The sequence below is a fragment of the Euwallacea fornicatus genome, chromosome 5, assembly GCF_040115645.1.
Source record: "Euwallacea fornicatus isolate EFF26 chromosome 5, ASM4011564v1, whole genome shotgun sequence".
Classification (NCBI taxonomy): domain Eukaryota; kingdom Metazoa; phylum Arthropoda; class Insecta; order Coleoptera; family Curculionidae; genus Euwallacea; species Euwallacea fornicatus.
Window position 1 is genome coordinate 5,194,624 of NC_089545.1, and position 19,910 is coordinate 5,214,533.

General features: G+C 39.3%; 7 protein-coding genes across 11 annotated transcripts; 4 read left to right on the top strand and 3 right to left on the bottom strand.

The window, feature by feature from the left end:
- Positions 1-287: 287 nt before the first annotated feature.
- On the top strand, positions 288-5,582 carry LOC136339155 (hamartin-like). 3 transcript variants are annotated; one of them, XM_066282165.1, is made up of 17 exons: positions 288-436; positions 729-908; positions 959-1,076; positions 1,125-1,275; positions 1,325-1,440; positions 1,496-1,679; positions 1,733-1,806; positions 1,874-2,031; positions 2,218-2,450; positions 2,542-2,757; positions 3,216-3,414; positions 3,467-3,652; positions 3,705-4,041; positions 4,133-4,340; positions 4,393-4,671; positions 4,792-5,367; positions 5,428-5,582. In XM_066282165.1, exons 2-17 carry the CDS (start codon positions 809-811, stop codon positions 5,485-5,487), a joined length of 3,195 nt encoding a protein of 1,064 aa, XP_066138262.1. In that variant the 5' UTR covers positions 288-436; positions 729-808; the 3' UTR covers positions 5,488-5,582. The 3 variants fall into 3 exon arrangements, with proteins under 3 accessions (XP_066138262.1, XP_066138264.1, XP_066138263.1); XM_066282166.1 differs by having other exon boundaries at positions 405-515; XM_066282167.1 differs by lacking the exon at positions 2,542-2,757.
- Positions 5,583-5,613: 31 nt separating this feature from the next.
- LOC136339158 (uncharacterized) lies at positions 5,614-7,087 on the bottom strand. The gene is made up of 2 exons (XM_066282170.1): positions 5,975-7,087; positions 5,614-5,917 (listed from the first exon to the last, which is right to left on the bottom strand). Exons 1-2 carry the CDS (start codon positions 6,724-6,726, stop codon positions 5,716-5,718), a joined length of 954 nt encoding a protein of 317 aa, XP_066138267.1. The 5' UTR covers positions 6,727-7,087; the 3' UTR covers positions 5,614-5,715.
- Positions 7,088-7,227: 140 nt separating this feature from the next.
- Positions 7,228-8,240, top strand: eIF1 (eukaryotic translation initiation factor eIF1). The gene is made up of 2 exons (XM_066282171.1): positions 7,228-7,416; positions 7,717-8,240. The coding sequence occupies exons 1-2, from the start codon at positions 7,389-7,391 to the stop codon at positions 8,019-8,021; spliced, it is 333 nt and encodes a 110-aa protein (XP_066138268.1). The 5' UTR covers positions 7,228-7,388; the 3' UTR covers positions 8,022-8,240.
- Positions 8,241-8,393: 153 nt separating this feature from the next.
- Positions 8,394-10,142, top strand: pn (exopolyphosphatase prune). Its single transcript, XM_066282169.1, has 5 exons — positions 8,394-8,617; positions 8,667-8,896; positions 8,946-9,217; positions 9,277-9,578; positions 9,629-10,142. Exons 1-5 carry the CDS (start codon positions 8,573-8,575, stop codon positions 9,884-9,886), a joined length of 1,107 nt encoding a protein of 368 aa, XP_066138266.1. The 5' UTR covers positions 8,394-8,572; the 3' UTR covers positions 9,887-10,142.
- On the bottom strand, positions 9,901-12,285 carry NELF-B (negative elongation factor B). Its single transcript, XM_066282168.1, has 7 exons — positions 11,901-12,285; positions 11,530-11,848; positions 11,320-11,471; positions 10,845-11,264; positions 10,627-10,782; positions 10,196-10,575; positions 9,901-10,141 (listed from the first exon to the last, which is right to left on the bottom strand). The coding sequence occupies exons 1-7, from the start codon at positions 12,018-12,020 to the stop codon at positions 9,922-9,924; spliced, it is 1,767 nt and encodes a 588-aa protein (XP_066138265.1). The 5' UTR covers positions 12,021-12,285; the 3' UTR covers positions 9,901-9,921.
- A 201-nt stretch (positions 12,286-12,486) lies between these two features.
- LOC136339323 (kinesin-like protein KIF18A) lies at positions 12,487-16,607 on the top strand. The gene is made up of 12 exons (XM_066282463.1): positions 12,487-12,907; positions 12,955-13,238; positions 13,403-13,585; positions 13,642-13,820; positions 13,923-14,092; positions 14,153-14,269; positions 14,327-14,707; positions 14,771-15,035; positions 15,204-15,432; positions 15,483-15,647; positions 15,848-15,970; positions 16,329-16,607. The coding sequence occupies exons 1-12, from the start codon at positions 12,687-12,689 to the stop codon at positions 16,370-16,372; spliced, it is 2,361 nt and encodes a 786-aa protein (XP_066138560.1). The 5' UTR covers positions 12,487-12,686; the 3' UTR covers positions 16,373-16,607.
- Positions 16,608-17,509: 902 nt separating this feature from the next.
- LOC136339330 (transmembrane protein 208) lies at positions 17,510-18,439 on the bottom strand. Of its 3 annotated transcripts, XM_066282475.1 has the most exons (5): positions 18,271-18,436; positions 18,073-18,222; positions 17,878-18,014; positions 17,727-17,825; positions 17,510-17,677 (listed from the first exon to the last, which is right to left on the bottom strand). In XM_066282475.1, the coding sequence occupies exons 1-5, from the start codon at positions 18,274-18,276 to the stop codon at positions 17,653-17,655; spliced, it is 417 nt and encodes a 138-aa protein (XP_066138572.1). In that variant the 5' UTR covers positions 18,277-18,436; the 3' UTR covers positions 17,510-17,652. The 3 variants fall into 3 exon arrangements, with proteins under 3 accessions (XP_066138572.1, XP_066138571.1, XP_066138570.1); XM_066282474.1 differs by having other exon boundaries at positions 17,510-17,825; positions 18,073-18,213; positions 18,271-18,439; XM_066282473.1 differs by having other exon boundaries at positions 17,510-17,825.
- Positions 18,440-19,910: the final 1,471 nt, after the last annotated feature.

Here is a 19,910-nt window from a genome sequence, read left to right on the forward strand (position 1 = left end):
CGGACAGTAGGACTGGCAATTAAAATAGCAACTTTGCAGATTACTGAAGCGAATCCTGACAATTGCCCATCTAACTTCATATATTCTTCATATGCTACACAAACAAAAAAATTATATAAAATTAAAAAATAGATATTTATCCTATTCTATTTAATTAAGTGTTACTACAAATTGTGCGCCATCTCTCGGTAACTATTACAAGTTTTGATTGAACTCTAGATAACAGCAATTAATATCGATCGACTTTCCCTCTTACTCCTTAAACGACATGACAAACCACCATATGATGAACAGAGAAGGCTGAATGCTGGATTCACAGGAATAGAAAAGCAGATGTTCTAAACGACCAATCAGCTGTTTCCACAGAATTTTTGACAGCTCTAGCGTTTTCTCCGGGGTATCAGAGACAGGCAAGGCTGCTGCCTCCGTTTCAAAGGTAACTTTTCCCATTTTCTTAATGAAAATACCCCCAATTCTCTGGTAAACCGGTCTCCCCAGCTCGGTTTCCCTATCAGGTAATGCAGTTTCCAACAATACCTCCTAAATTGCTGTGAAATCCCCGCACATAACTTCCCTTTTGTCTGTCTAAAAACGACATTTTTCCTTTACTGCGAGAATTCCCGCTAGAAATCACTCGCAATGAGCCCAGTTTATAAATAAACGGAAAAACAAGGAGGAAAGACATCCTGAGTAGTGGTTCATCTCCAATGTAAATCCGTTATTTACAGGGCTATTGCATCATGAAAACATGAGCCTTCCAAACTATTAATGTCAGAGTTTCGTCCCAACATCGCTTTACAGCTCAATAATGGCCCATCATCATGACAACCTATTCGAGAAGCTCGAATCAAGCAACAAAGATACAGTTGAGAATTTCAAACACAGCATCAGAGAACAGTTTTCAAAGGGTAAGAGTTGCACTTTAAAAATATTCATGAAGATTTCATATATCCAACAGTTCAAGAGCCATGGCTCATAAATGGCCTCTACGATTACTATTTGAACAGCAACTCTCTGAGATGCATGGAAATGCTCATCACTCTACGGGAGCCCCATCACTTATTTTTATTTGACAGGTTTGTCCCTTTATTTCCACATTTCTCTGTGTAAATTTTTTTTTCTAGGTTATGCGAATCTATAAAGAACCCAAAAACTGAAGTGAAGGTGCGGGTGCAAGCTTTGACATTGCTGGGGTATATTGCAAGAAGTCAGCCCACTTGGTTGTACTCACTGCCTGAACATGCGCTCTTTAAACAAATTTTAAAGTTTTTAATTGTAAGAGAAATTGTAGTTTCACACAAAATTTTTAGGTTCTTTGTTATAGAATGAAGCTGAACTAATACCCTTAATAAGTGCCCTACTACTCCTAATAATTTTGCTGCCCATGTACCCCTCCTACATAGGAGAGCACTATTTGGATGATGTTTTTGAGATATTTCGGTATAAGTTTGCTTATTATCAAATATCATAATGATATAAATTTGGACATGTATAGGCGTTTGGCCGCTTGGAATTCTCAAGTACCTGGTAAACTTGGTGAGGACCAAATGATCCATCTCCAAGTGGCATTATATGCCTTATTTTTGAGGCTTTATGGCATGTATCCCTGTAATTTTCTCTCATATTTGCGCAGCCAGTTCAGGGATAGAAATGACCCAGTTTTTTGTCATACAATCAAGGTAATTCTAGGAACGACAGCAGAGAGATTTTAAGGCAGTTTTCTTGATTTTAGCCTATGATGGACACTGTCAAAATGCATCCATCACTAGTGACCACATCAAAAGAAAGTGAGACTACAACCGAAAGGTCTGTTTTATTGTAGAATGTTTTATATAGAGCGATAGTTGATGATTTACTGTATATATGTGTGTAGGTGGAAAAAGATGGGGGTTCATGATGTCATTGTAGAGTGCGAGCGCTTCAGTTTGGACATGACTGACAGGTGTCCGCATGACACCTGTCAAAATACGACAGAGTTCCGATCAAGGTCTGGAACTATGAACTCGACTGTGGGCACTGGAGCTGCCAATGGTGAGCAAAAAATATTGTCTATGTTTTACAGAAATTGTACACTTTGTGGTAAAACAGATAAGGACTAATTCTATTTAGGTGGACCACCCTGACATATGTTATTCTAACTTGAAAGTTTATAGTTAAACTTATTTCTTGGTACCAGCAATTGAATAATTTTTTATATTGTTACATATCTTATTACAGAATTGTCATATCACCAGCAAAATTTGCGAAGTTTGGCATCGTTACAAATGGGCAGTGAGGAAGGTTTCTCGCCCAGCCAAGTGTACCAACTGAAGGCTCCCATAAATGAGGCCACTGGAGTCACCCATCGCCACATACAAGGCTACATCAACCGCACCAGCTACCCCCTACCTCAAGAGGGTTCTCCACCCGAGGCAGCCATTGAAGCCACCCCAGAAACCACTCCAGTTCGTGTAAGTTCCTACACTATTACTGGATTTGTTTTCTTTTGTGTGTGTGTCTCCCTCCCTCATCATCATCACCACCATACGCGTGCGCTTTCAGGATTTCACCCCCGCTCCGATGCCAACAAAGTCGAATGTGGCGCGTGCACTGACATCATTCCGATCAAACTCGGGTGGGTACATTGTGAGCGGCACGCCGACTAATAGTGTGCCCTCCTCACCCATGCGCAAAGAACCCTCACCCTTCGTATTTCCCGCGCAGGGGAGCGTCACACTGAGCCAGCATCTGGCCCACAGGTTGACGCAAGAAAGACAGGTAATTGCGCTTCATCACACTCATCAGTTTGTCCTTGTTTTGCTTGCAATTTCCCTAATTAGTTTTCCAAAAAAAAATGACAACTTCAAATTTTTACATCATTTAACAACATTTCCGAGGCAAATATTAACGAGCAAATGTCAAAATTTGAGTCAGATTTAAGAGTAAATGTGAAATGCCACGTTGTCGTTTTTCTGATTTAAATAAATAAGGGCTTTCTTAATTATTATACAATGTCCTTTCGGCTTAGAAATTTAACTGATGAGAACTAAATTTGTTTATAAAAATATAGCAAAGGAAAAAAGGAAAAACTGGACAAAGCTTGTCGTAATAAATGGTGAAAAAACCTCCTCAAGTTTATTGAAATTGGGCTAAAATCTAACATGACGCTCATCAGTTTATTCTCGTTTTTTTTTTGCAAATTCTACGTCATTGTCACTCAAATAATCGATCACTAGATCTCAGAGTTGCCAACGAAACCACCCCCGAGCAGTCCTTTGAAAATATTGCAAGGAGAATCTAGCAGAGCATTACGGCCGGAATCACCAATTAGTCAAGAAGACGAGGAAGTGTCCTCGATTTCTGCCAGTCGATCTGAAACCAACAAAAAAGTAATTTCCAGATATTGCGACAGCATTCTGCCGGATATCGACGATTGTAATGCTTTTGTTTGAGTGTAGAGAGGGTTTTACAAAGTTAAAACTTGCAGCCTCAGATTACAACAAAGAGGAGGACACTGAACATGGATCTCCGTGTACTGCCGGAGGTCTGCACATGCCCAATTCCAGATCAATTAACAGTTTCAAAAAGAGAATTCGCAGACTTCGCTATCACAGCCAGTGCAACCCTGAGCTAGATGGAGTAGAATTATCTACTGGAAGCAGCCCTGGAAACGGTGATACTTCCTGCTAAAATCAACGTAAAAATAACAATAATTTAACATTTAGGAATGCCTTCCTCGAGTAATTCCATAGTGCGTAGAGCCAACTCCTGTCCGGACATCAAAAAAAGCCCGCATCCCACCCACAAAGGGAACAAAACAAGACCATTTTACGAGACAGACGAGGAAACTATGTCCGAAGACCAGTCCAATGGTTTATGTGAGGAGAGAAAGAAGCACAAATCAATGAATTCGGCTACACAGACTGAAGTGTTTTGGCCTATGCCTTATGAGCACCTTTTCCTCAACATTTTCCCTTCTTTGAAAGAAGAATCAGCCGAGATTAAGCCGAGCCCAGTACCCAGTCCTGCGCCGGTGCTCCATCAAGTAATGGATCCATACAGGTAAGAGCAGGTTGTAATATAAACATAAACTTGGAAAATCTTCCAATATGTGCAATAAACACATTGCTAAGTTTTTTTTACATATTGTCAGGCCCTCGTTGTATGATATTCTGGACAAATACATCGACAACACTGTTGCGACCATTGACAACAACCACTCCCTGCGCGATCAAGTGCAGCTAATCCACCAGCATTTCTTGTTCGAACGACACCGGCGCGAGACTCATGCATACAGAAATCGTCGGTTGTTATCAGACGCCAAAAATACCCGCCTTTTGGAGGAGTACAATTCTGCTCTGGTACTTTAACCAACCCATAAAAATCCATGATTTACTTATGGAGAAATTTCAGAGAGACCAGGTGCAACTGGAACAAAAAGAAATTGACGACTTGCGCGAGCAGCTGGAAGACTATCGCAAAGTAGTCGCAGAGCAGCAACGAGTCTTGCAAAATTCCTGGAATTTTCTTAAGGAAAAGTGCGATCATGTGGAAGAGGAGAACGGGGACCTGCAGGAAATCAAGAAGAAAATGGAATGTGATGTTGCGGCTTTCAGGAGCCAATGCGGGCTTATTGACAAGCAACGGCAGCATGCGGAAGCGGCTGTTTTAGATGCCTTAGCCGACGGCAAAGTAAGAGAGAAACTTAAACCTTTTTGTTTTTCACTTTCTTCTAAATTAATAAAACATTAATATGTCCCCAGAGCTATTAACAAGTGATACCATAATAAAATGTTAAAATTTTGCTTCTAGATTGCACGAGAACAAGCGTTAGCCGGAGACAAATTCCGGCAACAGCTCCAACGTGTCAATGGTGACCTTCTGGTAATGGGCGAGCTCCAAGTGAAATACCAAGAAAAACTGGACAAACTGCTTAATAAGAGCCAGTCGGATGAAGGAATGCGTCAGCTTTCCGAAACTTACAGAGAGGAGCTAAAAGGTCTACAGCAACAAATAGATGCAAAAACTCTTGCCTTGGACGCCTATAAAGCGCGCTTAACCGAACTGGAGCACTCCATCAGCGCCAAAGACGAGATAATCGCGGGTCAAAAACGTACCCTTACGGCCGCCAGCCTGGAACGCGAAGCCGTCTTGGAGGCTGTGGAGAGCAAGTACCAATCGCAGCTGGCTATTAATCGCGTTTTGGAGGAGCACGTGTTGGAGCTGAGACAAAAGTTGGAGGTGGAGATTGCGCGTCGACGCACTCAATCACCAGACACATCCAGCTGTCAAGAGGTACAGACCACGCAGCATTCATCGCCACTTTCAGCGTCGCTCGCCTCCTCCGAAGGCAGCGCTGTCATGCAACAGGAACTGAAGAATTTGCAGGTGAGAGCCTGCCATCGCCTTTCTTAAGACAATAAGGTTGACTAATTGGTTTGATTCCAGATGTACGTGGACCAAGAGGGAAGTTCGAATGAGCAGACCAATCAAGGCAAAAACGACTGATTTTTCACTAGGGCTACTAGATTTTACCATTATTATTACTCTTAAAGAATTTATTGTTTAGTATTGTAAGCATTAAAGATACTGATGTTGAGCAATGGGAATTTCATTGATATGCACCAGTGGAGATACTGACAGACACACTCTTGTATTAGAAACACTCCATAAATAGAATTAAAAAAAAAACAAAATAAAAACATGCACAAATAAAAATACGATGAAAGTGGGGGATTACCTCCCAATTACTCGCCCTGGCCTCATTTCTGGAATATTGGAAAACTTCCTTTTATTTTTATTTGCCCATGTGGTGAACCGTTCTCCTAAGGTGGCTGCACACATCATCAACATATTGACATCATTTTCGGCTTGATGTGCGCGAATTGCTTTTTGTTTGGTCAGTCTTTCATATACATCTATTAACTTAAAACTAGTACTGAAAATCATAGCCAATGTTACCACAATATTCAATTAAATTAGAACTTAAACTCACTCAAAATGTAAATTTCTTTTAGATATTGGCATGCAAGACTTTTTGGCAATATTAACAATCTCCTTAGAGGGTGCACTCACATCCCCTTCTTTAGCTTTCCTCTTTGGTGTTGTCTCATTTATTTTCTGAACCTCCAAAGGCCGTTTATTCCCTTGTAGCTTCTTCTGAACTTCATCAAAGTCATCCATAACCTTACAGAGCAGCTCATCAAAACCATCTTGAAATTCTAGTGGAACTTCTTCAGTATTTTCAACAAAGCTCCTTTCATGTAACTCTTTAAAAGCTTCTATTGAGTCAATGCACTCAATATCTTTCACCAAATCAACTCCAGTTTTCAAAATTGCACTTCGTAATATTGGGAAATCAAACTTATTCCCATAGTGAGCAACTAAACATACTGGCTTAGGACTATGCTCTAGGAAGTTATTCATCATTTCAACTGTCATGCTTGTGAATGGGGCCAAATGTTGAAGAGTGTCGTTGGACAAATTTGTAATCTTTTCACTGTCAGCAGAGACAAGTTTTTGAGGGTTAAAGCATAGTGTCAGTTTGTTTTGAACTCTAGGGATTACTCCCAGGTTTAAATGATCAGCCAACACTGTAGATATAGTGAGCTCAGTGATCTTAGTTTTGTTACCCTCGTAAAAAGGTAGGCCTGTAGTTTCTAAGTCTAGGAAAGCGAAGGTCTTGATTGGAAACATAGTTTGGAGCCCCCACGGCAAAGCGTTACGACGCAAGAACGTTAATAGCATGGGGGTGGCAAGGAAAAAGATCAGGCGGGCATTTTTGATTGATATTAACCGTTTTAAAAAAGTGGTAATAAAAATTTAAGAGTGAAGATTAAGCTAAACTTTAAAAACAATAGAAGTTTTCTTTTTGGGGGGATTATGGGTTATTTCAATTATCGTCAGGTCGATTTTGAACCAATAAAAGCTGTTTTTACTGACAACATTGACAATGTCAACTCGAATTTTGAAATAGTAAAGAAAAAGAATATCTAATTGAATGGAAAGTCAATGTTTCGCAAAAAATAGTTTAGTTTGGAATCTTTAGTATTTATGCAGAAGCAGATATCAGAGATAATACAACTACAAGGGCAATTACAAAATGAAAGTTCGAATACGGTAAAAATTCCAAATCTGTACGGAGCTTAGTCATAGTCTCTCTTTGTCGGAACGCCTTTATAAAACAAAGAGAGTGCTGAAATACATCCAATCCGGGTAACACTTATGTTGTTTTGTCTCATACCTCTTTCACCTCATTTTTGGTCGTTTTGTCAGTGAGTTTGGACGTTTCGACTTGCGTTTGCGAACGAAATAAAGGCGAAAAGAAGCCCTAAATTTTCCAGGTCGATTGGAAAAACTGCCGCGCGTACTAAAGGAATTTTCGTTTCAGTGTGTCCCTTGAAAATCGTATGTCCATCCAGAATTTAAACACATTCGGTGAGTCCACGTTAAATACGCCAAAAATAACAACATGGCGTCTTGGGCTTTTTCATGGGCGATTCCAGGCCTTTTTGCACTGCAATTGTCAAGCATATTAACGTTAAAACTATTGCCCCCTCACTACAAAGCAGATTTTTCCGTTCTTGCTACTAAAAGGCGCTAAAAACTTAACTTTTTGAAGAAGCTCATAAATCATCAGCAATAATTGATTGAATGGGGACCTCATTTGAGGCCAAACTTATTGATTAAACAATCCCTTGACCTCATTTGATCTCATCATTTATTTCGTTTTTGCAGACCCCTTTGCTGATGCCAGTAAGGGTGCTGATGATGACGTACAGGACGGACTAGTCCATATTAGGATCCAGCAGCGGAACGGCCGTAAAACCCTAACTACAGTGCAAGGGCTCTCTTCTGAGTATGACCTAAAGAAGATAGTGCGAGCCTGCAAAAAGGAGTTTGCTTGCAATGGGACTGTGATCGAGCATCCTGAGTACGGTGAGGTGTTACAGTTGCAGGGCGATCAGCGAGAAAACATCTGCCAGTGGCTCACTAAAGCCGGATTGGCTAAGCCTGATCAGCTCAAAGTGCATGGTTTCTAAGCCTTTAACATGTCAGCCCCGCTCTGCAGATTTCTTTCGTCACATCAACCGCAAAATTGTTAGTAGGAGGCTCGTCAACTGTACAATAATAATACATTTTATATATGATTGTGCCTTTGTGTCGTAAATATATTAGTTGTCGTCATTAGATCTGTGTTCGCAACGATTTTAATGTTGACCGTCGTTCAGTTTTTCTCGCAATAAACATGTTTCCAGCTATTTTTCAGAGTTTTAATTTTCAATTAAGTGTTCAAATTTTCAGATATACTGCGTAAAAAATCAGAAAATTGAAGATATGGCAGCGCTGCTAGTAGTGCCAATTTTATGCGTCTTTAATGATACTTAAAATTTATGCTCAAATTGAATTATTAACCTAAACTGAACATTGCTTATTCTAAATATCTAAAGATCGTTTTTAAAACTATAAACCTGCTAAAATCTATATCTATACATGAGTTCGGATAACATAACATCTCGAATCCAAAGCATAACCTCACTTAAAAATCTGAAACTTAACATTGCTTTTGGAGAGCTTTTTTTGACTTCCAAAAATGAAGAATTTAATTCATCTTCTAACAAATGCCCAATCATTTCTGGTAAATCCCAACTTATTGTCAAACCATACAATTATTCGGCAAATTTTAGCGAAATTTACCACCCCAACCTAAGACCCTACATTTCATTTTGGGAAATGAGTCTTGCGACCTGGACTCAACAATTTCAGCCCTAGTTTTGGGATATTTTATCCAAAAAACACACCCCAACGAGGCGGTAATTCCCTTATTAAATGTAACCAAAGAAGACCTTATGTTACGCACTGAAAACTGTTATGTGCTTGAGAACGCTGGAATTTCTCTATCACATTTAACATTTCGGTAAGCTCCATAAACACAGAAGGCTTTAAGGGTAACTTAATAATTGCAGGAACGAGGTGTCTTTCGAAAATATAGTTGGAAAGTATTTAGTGAAAGTCTCTCTGGTTGATCATCATATTTTGTCCAAATGTGACTGCATTTTTGAGCAGTTTGTAACACAGATCTATGATCACAGACCTGTTGATAAAAGTCACGTTTGGAATGAAGATAAAGTGAAACTTCGCATAGAATTTGTAGGGTCTTGTTGTACTTTGATTGCTGATGAAATTTTGAAAACCAATGAAAATCTCCTGAGTTCAGCATTAGCATATTTGTTATACCGTATGAGCTATTTTCTTGGTAGTACAAAGAAAATTATTGTTCAATATTTGGGATTTCAGAAGTGATCATCTATGACACCATAGCACTGAAAGTCGAAAATCACAAAGCTACAGTTTTGGACATCCAGGTGGCTGAAAAGCTCGAAGAGCTCTTTAATTTCTCAGAAGATAGAGAGGGGATTTTTGATAAGCTATGGCGAGAACATAATAACATTTCTCATCTCACTCCTCATCAATTACTCAAAAAAGATTTAAAACTTGTTGAAGGAGTTTACATACCAGGTCTTCCCATACTTGCTGAAGATTACTTAAAGCTAGAAACCGCATTGCACGCCATTGAAAGTTTTGCCTGTGAACACGAGGTGCTGAGTAAACTTTAATAGGTGCTTGAAACCTTAAATAATGTCTATAGGTCTCGTGTTTGCTGCTTATAGGTTTGGATGCTTCAAATGGGACCATAAAACGAGATTTGGCAATTTACTTTAACAGTCCAGAAGACGGATTGAAGAAAACCTTACTGGAGGTTTTAGAAGGAGCAAACTGCAAGCTGGAGAGACGCCATACCAAGTTCCCAGATAAAATTTTGTTATTTCATGTGCACAACATCGAATTGTCTAGAAAACAGTTGGTTCCTTTGGTGAAAAGAGCGTGGACTATTTCAAGAAAATAAAGAAAAACCACAACTAGTATTTTTCATATTACTTATTAAATTACATGATGATAAGGAGCAGGAGTAGGAACGCTCATCAAGGGGGAATTAATATCAATATCCATTTCAGTGGGTAAAGTCGTTTCTTCCTGCGTATTAATCTTCTCCTGTAGCAATTTATACAAGTTGTGCACCTTTTCACTATGTTGATGAGTAGGGGCCACAGTTTTAAGTAGTGTGTGTAGCCGACTTGCTGGCAATTTATGGTGCACATACCTGCAAGCTCCAAATTTAATAAATTAAGACTTCCAAACTTGTGTGCAAGCTCACCACAAAAGCTTCAAGAGATGTCGCGTCACATTGTCCCTTTGCAGGCCTGCAGAGAAGAACTCATCAAACAAAGCAGTACAGAAATCTTCTGCTTGAAATTCATCAGGATTTCCAATCAGGGAGTGCACAAGGGAATGTAAAAATGGGTCCTCAAAGGCTCTATTATCCTTACAATTAGCCAAAACAGTTAAAATCCTCAACAAACCCACGCGATCCTTTGATTTTGCCACATGGAGTGTATAATACATGGCAAGAATGCTAGCCACACTGCTGTCTTGGATGTAAGCTTCTACTGCATCAGGCAAAGGACCTGCATGCTCTATGACAGTAATTGCTGCCTCTCTCTCATCAGGTGGTAGTTTGCCTGACAATTGCCGTACCTATATAATGAATCTTCACAAACTTATTTATAAAAATTGAAATAACTAGACCTGATCATCCACCATGAGACTCATTAAAGCTGGAAGGAACTTTGTAACAACCTGACTATCAAGCTTTGGTTCTTTAAAATCTTGAGAGTCAATCATAACCCAGGCACTCAATCCTAATGCGAGCATCCTCAAGAGCAATATTAAAATTGTATTATCCTGAGAAACATTGAATTGTATCGTACCCCTGAGGTTGGCCAATCTCTGAAATCACTCCTTACCCTTGGCATGCTCTCATTGTGAATCAAATGCTGCAATATCTTAATGGCAGACAAGGCTAGGAAGTTAATGGCATAAGGATCGCAAAGTGTCATAGACAAGTCTCCCAAAACCTGTTCCTGCCCTCTCTTGACGTTGTCCAAGAAACCCTGTAGCTCCCTTGACCGTTTAATATCCACGTTTTTTTCGCGAATGCACGCGTCAAGACACCAAGTGAATTTATGGCATGGATCAATAGAAATGATATCCTGCACTTCAAGGTCATGAAGGGCCATCAGAAGCTCAGCCCTTAAAGTGCAGTAATGTACGATTCTAGTCCGCAGGAAAAGAGTGCGCAAGAATTGCAGCACCATATCATAAAGCTTCACACTGTTACCGATCATGTGAGCCAGTTTCTGCACCACCTCACCTTGCCTACGAACCTAAGTAGAAATATTATGCATTTTGTTTTTTTTTTAATAAGTTTGTAGTTATTACCTTTGGTGAAGGTCCAAAGAACTGGGTGCTTAAATTCTGATGGTCAAAGAGGACATTTTCTTTTTCGGTTATGTACTGACTTAACAATGGGGAGACTTCATCTCCAAATAGAGACTGATTGTCTTTCCATATTTGACGTTTAACCTCAGTGTCTACACATTCATTTAAAATATATTGTTTTTAATAGTGAAATTAAAATTAAGTACTCACCAGTATCATTATACAATTCCCTATCCCTCACCAACACCTTCAAATAATGATCATCGATTTGAGGAATATTCTTCAAAATTGCCATCACAATGGGCCTCATTGCCTTAACTTTAATAACTGGAAAACTTTTCTGCAACAATTCCCTTAATTTATTATCCCGCTCTTTCCCCTCCAGCTTCCCAATCTCATTGATATGAGTTGTAAGCTTCTCACGCAGAGCCTCCACTACAGACATGTGAAAATCCAGTCTCCTCACACCATGCAAATCTAGCAATGGAAGCATGGGCCGTAGAGAAGGCAGTAGAATTCCATTTGTCACCTGAGTTTAGTAGAAATAAGGGTACCAGATAAAATGAGGCGCTATTAATTACCTGGAACTCTTCAATGGCTTTCAGAGGATCTGTGCAGCTTGTGAGAGCAGCTTTTAGGTAGGAGGGCCCTTGGACTTTTAAGGCTTCCAAGGGAAAATCGTTGGTTTTCGTAGCAGACATTGTATTTACTTAGTTAAACATTTTATTAAATAAAGGTAAATTGCAATTAAAAATATATTCAACTTTTTTGAGGTTATGTTGTTTCTTATTTGGTTTTTGTATGAGTCTAAGTTTTTGTTTTTCCACAATGTTGCCTAAAAATCTTTGGCAACTCTGCATTGAAAATATATGTTGTCTTAACGTCTATATTTTTAAAAAATAATTAAATAATACCAAAGTTAATTTGAAAATAGAACATTTTGCAGCTCAAATATATGGCAACTTTTTTTATAATGATCATACTAGTCATTCGCTCAACATTAACAAACGAACAAGTAAAAATGTTAGCTTTAATATATAAACTGCTGTCTACGTCAAGTCAAATGATCTTGCTATTACCTGATGTGTTCAGATTATATTCCATCTCTCTCTATGACATATTTTGAAAAAAGACAAAATCATATTCTTAGCTTAAAATATTATTTGCTGTCAAAATACGAAAATTAAATTTTAACGGCTTTCTTGTAACTGTTTTGACGTATCTGTTTCTATTGTGTATAAAATCGTCTTACGTTCAAAATATCTAGGAAAAAAGTACAATTTCCAAGTTTTAAACTGACTTAACACCCCAAAAACGACTGTTTATCCCAAATTCGTCGTTCCAAAGACCTTCACATAGCGCCTTGCATGTTAAACAACAAACTAAACAAAACCCCGAACATGGTAAGGAGCAAGAACGAGCCCCTCACGTCGAGGCGAAAGGTGTCGATGGTAAAAAATGGGGTCGGCAATAGAATCAGCAAGGCCCTAACTCGGCCCTTGCCAAGCACATCAGCTCCAGCCTACAATATTAAAGTCATTGTTCGGGTGAGACCTCCCAATGACAAGGAATTACAAGAAAACTATCAGTAAGTTGCACAAAGCCAATCTTCTTGTAACTAATTAATTTCTATAGCAATGTAGTGAAAGTTGTTGACAACCAAACACTAATTTTTGACCCCAAACAATCGGATGATCCATTTTTCTACCATGGAGTGGAACAGAAGCGCCGAGATTTGCTCAAAAAGGCAAATAAAGATATAACTTTTAACTTTGATAGAATTTTTAGCAACACATCCACAAATATGGAGGTTTTTGTTAATAGCACCAAAAGTCTTATTGAGACTCTAATGGAGGGATGCAATTGCTCTGTGTTTGCTTATGGGGCCACTGGGGCTGGAAAGACTTTTACCATGATTGGTATGTCTTGACTATGTATTTAATGTTATATGGTAGTTATTTAATTCAACCTCTATTAGTCACATACTCAAAGGTAGTTTATCACTCTATTTTTCTTTATTGTTTTTTTTAATCTATTTTGAACTTTCTTGAAAATATTATCTGTTTTTTCCACCAAAATACAGGTAATTCTGAACACCCTGGTATCACCTACTTGACTATGAAAGAACTCTTCGATCGCAAAGAAGAACTAAGTGCTGAACGTGACTTCAAGCTGATGGCTACCTATATTGAGGTGTATAATGAGCTGGTTAAGGACCTACTCAATGCCGGCGTCTCTTTGAATCTGCGCGAAGACGCCAAATATGGTATAATCTTCTGTTATTCCCCTCGCTGCTTTTTTTAATGGTTTTTTACCCTAAAGGGGTTATGATCCAGGGAGTTAAAGGACACAACATTCACAATCCAGAGCAGTTGTTTGAACTGTTAGAACAGGGCAATAGAAGGAGGACGCAACATCCTACAGATTCCAACGCAGAGAGTAGTAGGTCACACGCCGTGTTTCAGGTGTATATCCAGATGACTTCGAAGACTACCAAGGAGGTAATTGATTAGGTGTTTTGGTTGTTGGCCCTTTTTGTAGTCTTTATTGAGTAATGTCACGATTTGAACTCGATTTTTTCACGTATAGTCTTTCTGATGTAGGTGAGCAGAGCCAAATTAAGCATGATTGATTTGGCAGGCAGTGAGAGGGGTAGTGCCACGGGTTTCGCAGGAGCTCGTTTCAAGGAAGGAGCAAATATCAACAAGTCCCTTTTAGCCCTTGGAAATTGCATTAACAGTTTGGCAGACGGGCACCGTCACGTGCCCTACAGGTACGCAAAGTCAGCTTCATTATTACATAATTATTACATTAATATTTTTACTTTTTAAAGAGATTCTAAATTAACCAGACTGTTGAAGGACAGCTTGGGTGGCAACTGCTTTACCATTATGATCGCCAACGTGTCGCCCTCTTCCGTGTCCTTCGACGACACTTACAACACGTTAAAGTATTAGGGACGCTTTTTGCCATATTTGTTCATGTGATAATGTGATATGTTTTGCAGGTATGCGACTCGAGCTAAAAAAATCAAATCAAGTCTAAAGAGAAACGTGATTAACGTCGACATGAACGTTGACCACTGTATTCAACTGATGGAGAATCTGCAAACCGAAAATTCTGTCCTCAAGGTGGAAAACGCAGGACTGAAACAAGAAATCGAACAATTGCGAACCGAATTGCTTCGAGTCCGGAATGCTCCGGAAGCTGTTGTTGAGCATCAGTCTCCTACTCATTCGTCACTGTCTACTCCCTTAAGGGTAGATTCTATGAACATTGTGGAAAGCAAAAACTCAAAATTGTTAAAGGAACTGGTGGCGGAAAAAAAAGAGCTTATGGAGCGCGAATTTCACCTCCAGAGCTGTCAACTTGGTATTACCTTGAGGCGGTAGGTTCAATTGTCGCAATTTTGGCAATTCTCAGTCTTTGCTAATTGATTTCCTTTGACTAGGGAACAGAAAATGGGATATGAGGCGCGTCTAAGCGTGCTCTACGTAGATACGCCCACCAAGGACGAAGCGCGCAGAAAGCTTAAGGAACAGGTGCAACGTTACGAAAAGAGGGAGTTGTGTACCAAAATGGAAATTGACGAGAATAGGAAGAAGCAGCAAATCGTCGATGACCGCATTAAAGATTTGGTGGAGGCGCATGAGAATTTGAGCGGCGAATGGAAAGAATGCGAGACTGAAATGAAATGCCTGACATTGACATATGAGGTCAGCTTTTGTAGCAGATTTTTCTGCATAATTGCCGAATATCTTAATTTATAAAACCTTCTTTTTTTAACCATCACAATGGTCTTGAATTTCAATTTTTCATGTTTCGTTCAGTGGTCTAAAATTATAAGGACGATAATCTAAATTTCCTAAATTTCTGAATTATAGCGTGACTTGGCTTTACGCGAAAAGACTATTGTCGTGGACGCATACCGCAACCACGCCTCCCTAGTCGAAAATATGGCAGAATTCATGACTCCCCTTTTTATGGCGGTTGGAGGGGCTGACGAGGCTCCCGAACGTATCAAACGCCAACACAAAGAGCTGGTAGCGGCCTACGAGGGGAAAAAAGGCCTCCGTTGGCCAGATGAAGACAATTTGCCGGAGTTCGATTCCGGTGAGTGTTCAAGTTGCATCAATTTGGTTGGCCAAAACAGAAATTTCCAGGTCTGAGCACGGTGATTAGCGCACACAGTAGCGAAAACACGAAACCGGCCAAACGTAAAATCGAGACCGATGGTCAAGTCTCGTTTGACTCTACTTTCACTCTCCAAAATTCTGCGCCAACGAAGGCGCACAGTGGATCGAGTACCTCGACGGGAGTGGCCAAAGGTGGGGAATACTTTGAGCATGGCGTTCTCGAGATTTTATACGGATTATTTTTGACGTCGGACATTTGAACAATAAGTAATGTTGCTACTACAAAATTTGATCTAATTGCGTTTTTATTTCGAAAAAAAGTATCCGAAAAATCTTTGTAGAACGAATGCGACCTTTGTTTAAATCCCATATGAATTCCATTTCGATTTTAGGATTCAAAAGCCCAGCGAATCGAATGCCTAAAATGTCGCCCAGAAAACGAATCCAGGTCCGGACCTCGCCCCGTCAACAATTTAGGCCTGTCAGTGTTCGAACCATAGCCAATTCTAAGAAGGGTAAGTAAACGACAATACCGCTTTTGTATACCAAATGCGTGGTTGCCACGGAAATCGTTATTGTTTCACACACCAACATGACAGTTAGTGTAAACAAAGGAAGGCTGCTACGTTGCCAACAGTTCTGTTATGTTTTTTAACGGATTATGATGAGGATTAATCTTCAATTAAATATTGTATTTTCTATTTGAGGCTGAAAGAATCAGTGCGAGCAAATGAAAAAGGCGAAGTAGTCGAAAATTTTATATTGACGTTGAATAGCACAAAAAGAGGTTTTATTTGGCGGTGTGGTTGGTTTTTTCTTGTATTTAAAAAGAGTTGCAATGTTGCCGCTACTTCCAATTTAAACCATTTCTAGGGGCGCCTAAAGCAATGCCGGAACGACCGAGATTTAGGATGTAAAACCGTTTATGGGATGAGGTCATATACTAGCGATGGATTAACGCTGTTTCTCAAATCTTGTATATGTTTATTGTAGATATTTATGCCGAACTGTCCCCGATAACTTTAACGTGTATAATACGTCAGGGGATTTGTTCTAGAGTTCTACACTCGCAGTTTCCGATAAGTTTTTATTTTTTTTTAATATATATTTATAACGCCATTTTGTTTAAATATGAAAGATATTTTATCAGTAGGTTGAGATTGTCTGATTTTTGTAGTTCACTAGCTCCTCCCACCTCTTCTCTAACTGCTATTTAATTGGTTATACACTTCAATAGCCTTAATAAGTATCTGTTGGATGGTATCAAGACGAGAATACGAGCGCATTTTTCGTGCTCTCACCACCGGCGTTGTTTGAACCCTTTCCAGTAACATCAGCAGTCCTAAAGTTATAACTGCGGACAGCAACACCGATCCTAAAAAGTTTCCTTTTGGTCGTTTTCAGCCCATTTTCAAAATCTTACCTAACATCACCAAAGGGAGGAAGTAAGGAGGCATCCATATGTGTCCATGGCTATCCGTTGCGATAATTTCGCAATGGGGGGGTACCTGCGGCGGAGGGAAGTAGTATGGATAGGGCAATTTTTGTTCATGGATGTACACGGTATTTGGGGCGAAAGAACGTTCTTTCTGTAAGGAAAAACTTTGTCAGTTTCGAAAGGTCGTCTGTCAGGTTCAAATGTTACCTTTTCTATCATGTTTTTCTGTCTGATGATCAACGATCTTCACCCAAATATAATGAAATTTACTATGAATTTTGCCATTAAATGTGATGCTTTTGATGATTTTCATACCTTGTGAGTCCATTATATTTGGTTACAACTCATATATGACACGCAAATTTCCTGTATTATAAAATAAATTGGGCCACTGATTAAGTATTGTTCTTGTGACAGGTTTCAATCAAGAGATTTTTTGATAACATTGCGACGTCGTAATTTACCTAAGGTTACTAAAGATCTGAAACTAAACGGAGTTTTAGCCTCTTGCAGTATAGGGCTTTACACCTCTTTTCTAAATGTTCAATATAACGTGTTAAGCTGAAGACTTATCATTACTTCACTACATGTAGCAGTTCAGCAATAAAACACAATCTCATCCAAAACATTTATTACAAAGTAAAAATTATATACATCCAAATTCCCGCATCCATCGCCTGTCGACCTTCCCACACACAATTTATCTCATATTGGACATTCTTTTCTGCTTCCGCTCCATTTTCTTCTGTTTTTTGTCATTCACTTCCAAGTTCTGGGGGGCTGCCTGGAAGAAATATGGAGATAAAATGTTTTTCCATGCTATCCAACCAAACCGCAGTGGAGCTAACAGCCATAAGAGCCAAAAATAGTTGGAAAGGAAGGCAGAAAGCAATTGACAGCCTGCAGTAAGGATTATTATATCCTTAACATTCCTATAATTAACCCAATGAAGTGGTTTATTTCACGAGAATCTGATAAACATACTCAGCAATGCCTCCTTCCATGTTCAGGTCATTACCACTGTCCAATAATTGCCCATTTTCCGAGTACTTTGCCTGAGCCATATAGGCCATGAATTGGTGTGCGGCAATGTATACTGCAGTTGAAAATATGTAGAGAAGCTGCAATTTTTTAATTAAAATTGAACGATTTTGCTGAATAGGGAAACTGTAAGCTTACAATATTTATGGTTGAGCTATAAAACACTAAAATGGCAAGTGATAGAGCATTGGTAACCATAGCCATGTTTCGATAAAAGGTTAAAGTGGCCTGATTCTCTTCAACTATAGTTTTGGCTCCCTTGGTGGCCTGCTTTCCCTTCTGTGGAGGCTGAAGTATACCGTGTGAAGAACATTTTGAGCGGATAAAGTTACTTACCGCCATTATTTTCAGGCACTTTCTGGGTTGAATTCAACTAGTGGCTGGGTAAATGTGGCCGTTTAAGTCAAGAATTCATTTTAGCACCAGAAATTTGGTTGTAATTCGAAATTGAAAAAGAGAAACTTCCAACTCACCCAAAAACCACACGTTGTTTACATTTTTGACGGTTAGTAGTCAAAATCATCTGTGAACGTTTATAGGAATGTTTAACCTAGAAAGGGAGATTTTTTAGATTTATCTACATAGTGGAGTAGATAATGTCGAGAATTTAGATTATTTTTAAATAAAACACGTGCTTGTCTGAGAATGGGTATCACATTTATTTGGTGGTAATTAGGTTTTCAGTTTTTTTAATATAATTTTTGTTCAGTAAAAAACCGCGTCTACGAGTAATTATGTATCGTTGTCTTTACACAAAGTAGTCCAAAAACTCTTAAAATTCGTCTAAACATTGTTGGTTCCTTTGAAGATTACATTAGTTGTGTCCGTAATTTTGTTACTGCTACTGAGAAATACATTCTAACAATAAGTAACACTTGAGAACAGAAACATATTTAACTAAACTATAAAAACTAACCGATTTTCAAGAGAACTGGAAATATTTCAAATGAGAAAATACACCCAGAATTTATTTATATTCCAGTTCTTTTGAAGTATCCAAAATATTAAGCAGTAAATAAACGGTAAATATACAAACATAAAATTGGTTTCGTATATAACTTGTTCCGGAAATATTTTCACTTGAGCGCAACCTTAAAATACTTTACAGGGTGTCTCAAATATTTCGAATTGACTTTTCCTTCAGAGACCTTCCATATAGCTCCAATCAGATTTTTAGCTGTTGAAACAATTATTTGCTCCTTTACCATGGAAAAATTACTATACACATATAATTTTACATTATTTACAAAAAAATGTTAGATTGTATCCTGCCTTTGCTCTATTCAATAGAAGGATCTCACTTAACGACACTCTCCTCCATATCACAACGCCGTCTCCAACACCGGTCCTCATGCGCTCAAAGTCCCTCCCCCCTCAATTCCGGCGTCGATTAGGGGCGCGGTATCCGCCCCTTTGCTCGGACTTGATTTGTGCTCCATCCAAGGGGCCTGGGGCAGCATGGCAAGTTCCGAGCTGTCTCCAAACTTAACTGACTTTCGTGGTCCTCTATTCACCAATGCAGGTGTCACCTCTACTCCATTGGCACCGAAGCCGGTGGGCGAGTGAGTGGGCGTGGCCTTCTCAAAGTAGAGGGTTGGCTTGCGATTGTGCGAGCTCAAATAACTGGTGGCCGTCGGTTGAGTGGTGCTATACTGGATGTTCGGCACCCGCATTATTTCGTCGTCGATTGCCCTTCCCCTGCCCGCTTGGTATTCTTGATACTGGGACACTACGCACAGCAGAGTATAAATCTGGTAACGTTTGAGGTTAGGTTAGATAGTCAGTTTTGGGAAACACTCACATTAAGGGTATTAAGGAAGAAATCCATGGTGACGAAAATAGCAACGATGGGATTCCATTTGAGCTGTAGTGCAACAAAGCAGTAAATAGGATTCGTCAATTTCTCAGGCAGTTACTTACTGCGTTCACGATCAGCTCATGAGTGACGTAGATGATGTCGCTGATTGTGAAGAAAG